The sequence below is a fragment of the Sesamum indicum genome, linkage group LG8 (genome assembly GCF_026168435.1).
Source record: "Sesamum indicum cultivar Baizhima isolate 11 linkage group LG8, ASM2616843v1, whole genome shotgun sequence".
Lineage (NCBI taxonomy): Eukaryota > Viridiplantae > Streptophyta > Magnoliopsida > Lamiales > Pedaliaceae > Sesamum > Sesamum indicum.
Window position 1 is genome coordinate 28,022,934 of NC_142664.1, and position 10,760 is coordinate 28,033,693.

General features: G+C 36.2%; 1 protein-coding gene across 15 annotated transcripts; it reads left to right on the forward strand.

Annotated features, from left to right (window-relative positions):
- Positions 1-8,435, forward strand: LOC105169146 (phosphatidylinositol 4-phosphate 5-kinase 8). 15 transcript variants are annotated; one of them, XM_088883895.1, is made up of 14 exons: positions 1-203; positions 283-479; positions 906-1,002; positions 1,110-1,258; positions 1,329-1,373; positions 1,488-2,552; positions 2,665-2,832; positions 3,052-3,159; positions 4,328-4,493; positions 5,013-5,123; positions 5,282-5,469; positions 6,480-6,634; positions 6,863-7,031; positions 7,949-8,435. In XM_088883895.1, the coding sequence occupies exons 5-14, from the start codon at positions 1,357-1,359 to the stop codon at positions 8,226-8,228; spliced, it is 2,427 nt and encodes an 808-aa protein (XP_088740021.1). In that variant the 5' UTR covers positions 1-203; positions 283-479; positions 906-1,002; positions 1,110-1,258; positions 1,329-1,356; the 3' UTR covers positions 8,229-8,435. The 15 variants fall into 15 exon arrangements, with proteins under 15 accessions (XP_088740021.1, XP_088740020.1, XP_088740029.1 ...); XM_088883894.1 differs by having other exon boundaries at positions 298-514; XM_088883903.1 differs by having other exon boundaries at positions 298-514; positions 1,184-1,258.
- Positions 8,436-10,760: the final 2,325 nt, after the last annotated feature.

The window sequence follows — 10,760 nt, forward strand, 5'->3', positions numbered from 1 at the left end:
TTTTTTTTTTTAGCTTGCGGCCTAAAAAAGGGAAAAGGATAAAATAAAAATAATTTGGATTAGATTTTCATAAATTAAAGTCGTTACTGGAAAATAACTCATACAACTGTACTCTCTGTTGTGGGACTTCAATCAACTGTTTGCTGGAGATTTGGCTAGGGTTGGTCAGGAGATCGATTTGGTGTTCTCCGCTTTTTGTTCAGGTGAGCGTTTCAGTTTTTTTTTTTTTTTTAGTTGAATTAAATACGTTATTGTGAGCGTTTTAAAGGTGATTTAATGTAGTGTTAATTGGATTAGGAGCTGATTGATTGCTGGTCAGTTCGATTTCCGCCACTTGAATGTCGTCTGTGATTGACTTTAGTGATTGGTATCAGTTTCTGTGTGTGTAAGGGGAGACTCGTAGCGTGTTTGAAGGAAAAAGCATCTGGAGAAGAGAGAGGAGGAGCCGATATGCTTCCTGTGGCAATGTAGAAGTAATGGTAAAACCTGTTGTTTTAGGACGACTATAGTTTGGGTATGAACAGGTTGCAATTGGTTTAGTGTCTGAGTCTGTCGGGCTTGGTTGTATATCTAACTAATGCATCACTCTTTCCTACGTATTGCCGTGTAAGGAAGAAGGTTGTCATTCTTTGAGAAAATGTGTGCATGTTTGCTTTGTTTTTGTTTTCTGTGTTTTAAGTTTGTGTTTTCAATGATAGAACGCAGATGTGGAGGAAAGGAACAAAGGTAATTTCAACGTTTAGTTAGATATGCAAAAATTGCTCAATAAAAGTAGAATTTTGTTATCCAATTGATTGCCACTTGATTGCTTGGTGTGATAATCATTCCGAATTAATGCACTCTTTCCAATTAGATTTAGTAATTAGTAGTTGATTGGCATTTAGTGACGCTTGTTGTTATTGCAGAATAATCAAATATTGCTTCACAAGGTATTGTTGATTGACTCTTCAGAGATATTTAGAGCTCTTTTTTCGTGAAAACAGAAGACATGCAACCCGGCTGGTAAATATTTTGTTCTCCTTCAAGCTGTCCAGTCGATTTTTCATTTATGCAGTTACATCATATATAGTCTAACTGAAACAGTGACATGATGGCTTTAATATGAATAGATCTGGGACCATCTCTGCAAAATATATACACTGCCCAACTAATAGCATGACTGCATTATGCATGACTGATGCAGAAGAGTATAAAAGCAAAGATAGAAAGACAGAGATTTTGTTGTTTACTGCATACTCAGAATCGGGCATGCATTTTGGTAAGACTCTCTAGTGAATTGATTAACAAGATGTGTTGATTGAGATGTTTTTCTCTTGTATTTTCTGCAGGGAATTTAACTAGGGATCATCATTTGTAATGGAAAATGAGGAGAGGTACAAACTGTAAATCTTTTTTTTGTTTAAGAGGTTTTATAAGTACCCTGAAGATCGTTTTTGGGTATGTTATAGTGGACTTAATATCAACTTATGACTAACCTTCATCCACAGGGGTTGTGAAAAGATATTTTCAAATGGAGATGTCTATCTTGGTTCTTTCAAGGGATCTATCCCCCATGGAAAAGGTAAATATACATGGTCAGAAGGAACAGTTTATGAGGGTGACTGGGAAGAAGGGAAAATGACAGGAAAAGGAAAGATCATTTGGCCTTCACAGGCTACGTATGAGGGTGACTTTTCGGGGGCTTACCTTCATGGTTTTGGAACGTTTATTGGTTCTGATGGGTCCATATACAGAGGTTCTTGGAAGATGAACTCTCAACATGGCATTGGGAGGAAGCAATATCCAAATTCAGACATTTATGATGGCTGTTGGAGAGAGGGAGTGCGTGAAGGCAGTGGTAGGTATGCCTGGAGTGTTGGCAATGTATATATTGGAAATTGGAAAAGTGGGAAAATGTCTGGCAGAGGGGTTATGAAGTGGTGCAATGGAGATCTTTTTGATGGCTTTTGGTCAAATGGGTTGAGACACGGGTCAGGCTTCTATAGATTTTCCGATGGTAGTTATTATTTTGGAACATGGTCTAAGGGGCTGAAAGATGGACCTGGAACATTCTATCCTGCTGGAAATAAGCATCTACGGAAACTTAATCCAGAAGGACACAAGGAGAAGAAGAAAAAACAGTTATCTCGTAATTCATCATATGATTCGGAGGAATCTGTAATACCCAGCGTCAAGCGTAGTCTGTCGGAGAAAATTTCATCTAGCTTTAGGAGGGGTTCTGGACGATTCTCACATAAAACGACATCACTGGATGATGATCTTGGCCATTCTAATTCAATGAGAGAAATAATGACACGTGAGAGACCATGCATCATATCTAGCAGCTGTGATGATGGTCAAACTGAGTTTCCAGATAACAAAACTGTGGCTTATGAGAGGGAATATATGCAAGGAGTCCTTATCAGAGAAAGGATTAGAAATATATCCAAACTATCTCACAAAAGTAAACAACGGCTCAAAGTTGCAAAACAAGCTAAAAGCAGATCATGTGTGGACATTTTTGAAGGCCATAAGAGCTATTATCTGATGCTTAGCTTGCAACTTGGTATCAGGTATGCATAAGATGTCTTGGTATCTATATTTTGCTAGAATCTACTTTGAAAAGTATATTTGTTGTTCTGGTGGTAGAATGCCTTATTCAGATATGTTATATGAAGTTGACAGGTATACTGTTGGAAAGATCACGCCAGTTCCTATGCGGGAAGTTAGATCATCTGATTTTGGAGAACAAGCTAGAATAAGAATGTATTTTCCAAGAAAGGGTTCTCAATTGACTCCTCCACACAATTCTGTTGACTTTTACTGGAAGGATTACTGCCCCATGGTCTTTAGGTGCGTATTATCTCGTCTTGTGTCTCGTAATGATGAATTTAATTTATTTCTTTTTCTGCTATGTACCAGAAGTATGAAATATTGTGTTTCTAGGATATCAAAAACCGTTTAGTTTTCTCCTTATGGACAGCGCTGCAAGTTCAACTATTTCGTTACATCAAATTTTGAAGAACCGTGTGCTCAAACTTTATAACCTAGAAGTTTGGTTCTTCCATGCAGTGCTTCAGTTCTCTTCCATGGGCTGCTAAGAGAAATTATATGGAAAATAAAAATGGGTCGGAAGCTGCTAGCATGCTGTGGTGCAAGTATACAAGCACTTTACCCTAGGTTGTGACTGATTTGAGGCCTAGTCTTTCTAAGATCACATGCCAAGATTGTTTTAAACAGTTTCAGACTGAGACTAAGATCTGAGGCATCGAGAGGAAGCATGAGCATTGTGTAGAGAACTGGTTCTATGCATGTTACATGTTCGAAAAATGACATATTCATCAGATATTTAATTACATCTGCTTGGATTCAAGAGTCTCTTGACTGAAAAATCAACAAGATTGATATATAGTTTTCCCAGAAGAAATATATAAACAATGCTGGCCAACACTTTGACTAATAAAATTTGTGAAGGAACCCATACACTTGTTGCAATGTGAAAATAGATTACATATTTTAACCAGAACATACTCTCTGAATGCTTGAAGAATGAATCCTTAATTTATTCTGTCAATAGTCTGATATATGCATTCACAATATCCTGAAAAGGGATGTGCAGACAAGAGCATATGACAACTAGAACTCTGGTGGTCAAGTAGTCTTGCTCATTCCAGTAGCATTAAGATGATGGGATGCTTCCTATACTTCAGTGGGCGCATTTTCTAATTTTTACTGCAATGAGTTTTTAACACCAAGCGTTCTTTAGCTTTATATGATGGTGGGGGCGCCTGCAGAAGTTTCAGTTTTCAACATAGATTCAGGATGTGGACATGAGATGTAATACTGCTAGTACACAGGATCTTTTGTCCCTTTTATTGTTTTCTGGTTAATCTGATAAACTTTTCTGCATTAAGTTGAAGTTGACTAACTTAAAAGTCTTTTAATTTAGAACTATAACATAATGCATTATCATTCATTTCCTATTATTTGTTCTTCTCTTCAATCATCGGTTGGTGAAGTCTTTATGTTCAATATACTACTTCCAACATGTCTTCAACCTTGAACGTTGAAGATGAAAATCAGTTGATAACGAAATGAAGAGGATGAGGGAACCAAAAAAAATTGATATGTTGTTCTAATCTTTGGCTCTGTGTCTGCCTGTGTTGGCGTGTGTATAACTAATTCCTTTTCACTGTTTTGCTGTTTAACCCAGCTCAGTGTATCATCTGCTGTTTTACATAGTCTGTATATTCAAACCAGCACCCTTAGTTTCAACAGCTCGAATATATTATAAGTTGCATTTTAATTTCTGAATGACTTACATGTCTCTGCGGGATTTCATTTTCAGGAATCTGAGGGAGTTGTTCAAGTTAAATGCTGCAGATTATATGATGTCTATCTGTGGTGATGATGGTCTAAGAGAGCTCTCTTCTCCAGGAAAAAGTGGAAGCATTTTTTATCTTTCTCATGATGATAAATTTGTAATTAAGACACTGAAAAAATCTGAGCTGAAGGTAATAATGAATGGAATCAGTTCAACTGTCTGTATATCTGTCGTGAATACAGAAAATACTTTTAGTATTTTTCCTTATAATAACGAGAAATGGTACTCGGTTTGTTTTCGCTGCTTCTATTTGGGTAGTCAATGTTGCTTATACATACCTCTACCTCTCTCTCTCTCTCACGCGCGCACGCACACACACACACACTAGCAGATTGCATGAACCAGGAAACAGCATGTATTTTTGGCTTACGAATCTGGTGAAGCCCAGAGTAACGCTGTATGATGTGAAATAAAGTTCATGCAGCCCACTGATCATATAGAATTTGAGGTGGTGAAACTGGATATTTGTTATCTGTTCGTTCTTTTCTCTATGTAATAGAATAATGCAAATTCTATCATCTCTATGAACAATAGTTGTATTCAGTTGCATTTTACTACTTAAACTTGTTTACAGTTCACTTGGAAATGCTATTATGTTGCTCACTGCCTGGAAGTTTAAATGATGGTGCTTCTCTTTAATGTTGTGTAGGTATTACTGAAGATGCTGCCTCACTATTATGATCATGTACAAGTGCATGATAACACCCTTATAACTAAATTCTTTGGGGCACACAGAATAGCATTAGGACATGGAAAAAAGGTTGTTTATCATCCGTCAACCCAATCTACTTGCTTCTATGAATGCTAGTGATCTTTAGCATGCATAGAAGGTTTACTTTTTTCTTGTAATGAATATCTGATTTATCAAGGAAGAAATAATTACTTTTCATGAGGTTGCTGTTGTACTTATATTTGCAGGTCCGCTTTGTAGTCATGGGGAATATGTTCTGTACTGAGTTACGTATTCATCGCCGTTATGATTTGAAGGGCTCGTCTCATGGGAGATTTACCAATAAAGATGAGATTGATGAGACCACTACCCTGAAAGACCTTGATTTGACTTATGAGTTTCACATGGACAGATTGTTGCATGAGTCACTTTTTAGGTAACTCGCTTGTGGCTAATTTTGTTAAGCCAAGTTCAGTTGTTCTTTGATGATGGATCAGGTACCCATGGAGCCAGACATTCAAATGGGAAAATTTTAAGACTGGCTTTGATGATTAATTTGAAAAGCTTAGTGTAAATTGATTCCTTAGTTCCTTACACGTGGGTTCTACGAAATACAAAGTTCTATGAATTGGGATTAATCATGCATGTATCACCATGCTATCTGTTGCTTGCCTGTCTAGAAACTAATTATGGGAATTCATGAATATTGAATCGCACAACTGAGGGAGTGGATTTATGGTTTATTATGGTGTCAACGATAGGTGTTTGGTTGTATAATTAATTTCAATTGGCAAATATTCTTGACAATGGTTGTACATGCTGTTAAATTATTGAAGCTGGTTTATGCATAAAGCTTAATTAGTAAATCTTGCTGCTACCACATATTTTATGGATATTTAGCATGTGTAGATCATAAATGAAAATGTATAGAATTTTATCACCTTGCTCTGGGTAAGTTGGGTCCAAGTATGGTCTCAGTTATGGCTCAAGTTTTCTTTCCGAAGTAAGAATGCCTGGCTGTGCCACTTGTATGTGCAGAACCAAAAAAATATTATCAAATGCTGATAAAAGATCCAGGGGTTTCCTCTGCAAAATCTTCACACTCTAGCGTTTTGGTCTTGACTGTGTTGTTTTCTTTATTATGAATTATTGTTTATATGCAAATGGGGACTGCAAAGTCTTAATGAGCTCCTTCCAAACTTTGCTATACCTCTGGCTTCCGTCTTGGAGACCGATAAATAACCTTCTCCCTTAAATCACTTGAGGGAAGATGGCTTCCAAAATATTCATGGTATCTCATAGCCGCATAAAAATCCGGATGGACCATTTCTCTGCTCGGTGCTTAAAATAGATAACTAATTTTTAAACCTGCTTAAGATTTCTTTTCTGCATTTGTTTAAACAGTACATTTGCATCCTTAACAGTTTTGTTTCCCCTTTTCTGCAGACAACTAACTCTCGACTGTGCATTCTTGGAATCTCAACAAATCATAGATTATAGCCTTCTCCTGGGTTTGCATTTTAGAGCTCCTGAACATCTAAGATCTCTGTCAGAGCCCTCTGATTCACTGGACAATGCTGAGACTACTAGTGCTCTTGATGGTAGGTATCCCTTCTCACCGGGGAAAATATGAATTGGATATTTGTTTTCTTGAATTATGTATTGCTTTTGGCTCCATTGTATGGTTGTTTGCTCACAAAGTCTCTAGGTGAAAGATGGCTTACAATGTAGCTATCTGATTTGAGTTGAATTATTTGTTTCGATTTATGAGTTGCTTTGAATTTCTCTCAGTGGCACTGTTTTTTGATGGATTTTTTTGGTTCTTCAAGGTGTGATCTCACAAGGAGATCTCCTGATTCCTCCAAGGGGTTTGCTTTTAGTGACCCATGAGCCCGACTCTGTCAGCACTACTCCAGGGCCTCACATTCGAGGAAGTACGTTGAAAGCATATTCTATTGGTAACAAAGAGGTTGATCTTCTTCTTCCTGGAACTGGAAGGTGATTCACATTTACTTTAGCCTTTTTGACATACAAACTTGAGATTTACTATCGGCACATTTTGATGAATTATGAAGGTACAATTAAGGTTGATGAAGTCGAATTAATTGCTTGTCATGCTATTGCTGCACAACTTATCAAATTAGTCAGCAATGCATCACTTTTTGTATTAAATACCTACAATTAGTCCAGGTCATGTTAATCTTTCCACATATGACGAGGTGTAGTAGTTCCAATAAGATTAGCTTTTTGCATATACCAGCACAGAATAAACGTCTTCACATCCTTATTCATGTTTCAACTGGTCATAGTTGAGCTGGAGGTGATTTAGGATGAAAGTTGTACCCTGGCTTTGTACTCGTGATTTTGATGTCTTTGAAAAGGCTGTCATCTCTGTAGCTACAGAGGCTTTAGTATTCTGGTTCTGGTAGGGGCTTTGGAAGTTGCTACTGTATTTTAAATTGCAATGTGGATGGTGGGATGTGATGGTGGTGGCAAAATCGTGATTCAAAGTGTGGTGTGGATGTTGGAGGTCTGATGGTGGCAGGCTTTTTGGTTGAATGTACAACTGCTGCTGGGTGGCTTATACTGGTAGTTTATATCTGAACTTTCCTGGTGTTCAACTGTTGTGGTGGTGGCTGTGGTGCGAGTAACCCTGCCAGGAAGGAGTTGTCATACCAAGGTCTCCTTCCTTCTTGCGGGTCTATTTGTTCTATATTTTGTAGAGATGCATTCCTTTGTTAACAATTGAACATTAGTCACTAAGCTTTTAGAAAGCACTGCATGGCATCACTCGGACAACATATTTTGCCAGTTTTATTTGGAAATGTCGCTCAATGCGTATGGCATGATAGCATTTCACAGTAAATGTGCATTAGAAATAAATGGTCTTTGTTTAAACACCTGGAAATTTTCAGGTTGAGAGTTCAACTAGGAGTAAACATGCCAGCTCAGGCAAATCACAGACTTACGCAGGCCAAGATCGACTCAGCTGAAGTTGAACTTTTTGAGGTTTACGATGTTGTTCTCTACCTCGGCATAATCGATATATTACAGGAATACAACATGAAAAAGAAAATGGAGCACGCATGTAAATCTTTGAAGTTTGATCCAATGTCGATTTCTGTTGTGGAGCCAAAGCTTTATTCCAAACGGTTTATCACCTTCCTAGAGAAAGTTTTTCCCCGTGACCCTTAGTTTCATACCCGCCTGTCCTCTGGTCATAAATCGTAATTCTTTGTCAATTGGTGCTGTAAAGTAATCTCTCGTGCAATATTCCATACAACTCTTGCACATCAATATTTTGTATATTGTTAGTTTTACTTGGAATTTCTTACCGTCTTCATAATCATGTAAATGTTTTCATAATTTTCTATGGAAGATTGCTGCAGAAAGTTTAAGTTAGTCCTCTTGATCATCAGGATTGACCTCCCTTTTCCTATCGTTGTGCTCCGGGAGATCGTAACTTTTTTTTCTTTTTTATTTGAATTTGCATTTAAATGAGATAGATTGATAGTAAAACTCTGTATTTCTATGCTGAAAAATGAGGGGCGTGTATCTTTATGTATGATAATTATAGTTATGTTATAATTTTATCCATTTTTCTCTTTAAATAGGTTCATCCAAATTATATATATCATGTTATCATTTCTAATTTGTTCTTCCATAATAATCGTGTTAGTTGTGATTTTATTTCATACACAATTAACACGACTAATACAGAATCGAGTAACAAACAGGGACAAGCATCGTCGCGCTTGTGCTTCTCAAAAAATGCTAAACCCTTCCTTAATATGACATAACTCTTCTAGACTGAGACTAATTGTAAGGCCGTAGGTTAAAATTTCTAGCATGTGTGCATGGCGATTTATTTTAATAGCACTTATGCTTGTCTATATTAATAGCATTTATTATTAGTAGTAGTAGTAAACTCTTTTCGCCTATGAGGTTTAGTGTATTTATATGTAAAATCTTTTATGATTCGGAAAATTGCATCTAGCATTTTGCTTTAATTTAATAAATAAGTCTCTCTGTTAATTAAAATTTATCAAATTTGTTGGTATTAATAAAAAAAAATATATATATCTTTCCCAATTGATTTGTTATTGACATATAACAGGTCAAATAATTTTTTTTATAATTAAATATCTCATACATCATCACTCATTAATACATGTAAAGAGGTAAATCTTTTTACTGTTATAAGGCCAGTTTAGTTTGGAAAAAATTATTTGATCAATTTTAAGTCAATTAAGGGTAAATATCAATTTTTATTCAATTTTTTTTGTTAATATCAGCAAATTTAATAAATTTTGACTAACGAAAAGACTTATTTGTCATACGAAAGTAAATTTTAAGAATATTAGATATAATTTTTTAAATTATAAAAGATTTACGTATCTCATCAGAATTAAATGACATTAAATTTCATGGGTTAGGTTTCCTGCAGAAAAGAACAGAGAGATGCTGATATGAATGAATACCTCCACAGTCCACTCCACTGTGACCAATACTCACATTTGCAGTACAAATGTGTGTTCAAGTAATTGGGCCTGCATACCTACTAAAAACTATGGTTATTCACTTTACCCATGATATATATATATATATATATATATATTATATTGCTACATTAATTAGAGGCTGTAAAAATTTGACTAGATACCCATCAGATATTATGGTCTCAGATGATATGTCTTTAACGTCACACAAAAAGGTGATCTCACCAATCTCTTTGCACTCTGAATTTGACTAATTATAATTTCAAGATTACCGTTAATTAATCATCCTTTCTATTTTGTATACACACTAGTTAACCACTTTTCCCATAATCTGAAATTGTTTTATTGTAGTAACTAAATAGTGTTAGTTTTATGACATCCATAGGTGGACGGAGGGGGTTTGGGGTGGAGGGATTAAACACCGAACCAAACAGGAGGGTGGGGCCCAGTTGTGAGGCGACAAGACAACATCGATGAATGTGAAGGACGTCAGGGGTGGGTCCTCATCATGCAATCATGCGTTAATGATAGGGAAAGATTGACTGTGAGGCAAAGATTGTCCACAGTAGTAGATAGCTAATGATAACTTTCCTAAGAGGGATGGTGGAATGCGTATGAATTAATAATTGATTATTTTACAAGGCCCTTTCTTGCATTTATTAAGTAATTGTCAGCTAACGTTCCATGGATTTAACTATTCGTGGTAGTAAAAATCGATGTATCCTACCGAGAATTGCATAAATATTATTCTTTTCTTGTTTGGTGAGGGAATTAAATCTCCAAGTAAGTTGCAAATATATATTATTGACATAGTAAAAGTTTGGGTTGAATTGCAAGGGCCGAGGCGGCATCCATCTCTCTTTCTCTCAAATTAAGTTGTGGAGTGGTACCAGAGATATTATCTCCTAATGCTATGGAAAAAGAGAATTAACTTTGTTATGCAATCAAAACGAAGTTATAAGAGAGGTTTGATTAAAAAAATAAAAAATGGGCCACAAATCAAGTCCTCAAGTGCAAACTTGACACCAAGTCAAGTCATAAGAAACTACCAACTAATGAAACAATTTGCTAAAACATTGCTCAATTTGATCAGCACTAACATAACCCCACTAATATATTAAAATTTAAGATCACTGAGGACGCAAGACAGCCTACAGCAAGCCCACCCGTGGAACCATAGAACACCAGCCCACAATCATCCCAACAAAGGAAAGAACAACATCAAAGA

Excerpts from the sequence above, each read along its gene's own strand:
- LOC105169146 (XM_088883895.1), top strand. Across the intron at positions 2,553-2,664 it reads AGCTTGCAACTTGGTATCAG|GTATACTGTTGGAAAGATCA; the intron begins GTATGCATAAGA and ends TGAAGTTGACAG. Across the intron at positions 2,833-3,051 it reads TACTGCCCCATGGTCTTTAG|TGCTTCAGTTCTCTTCCATG; the intron begins GTGCGTATTATC and ends TCTTCCATGCAG.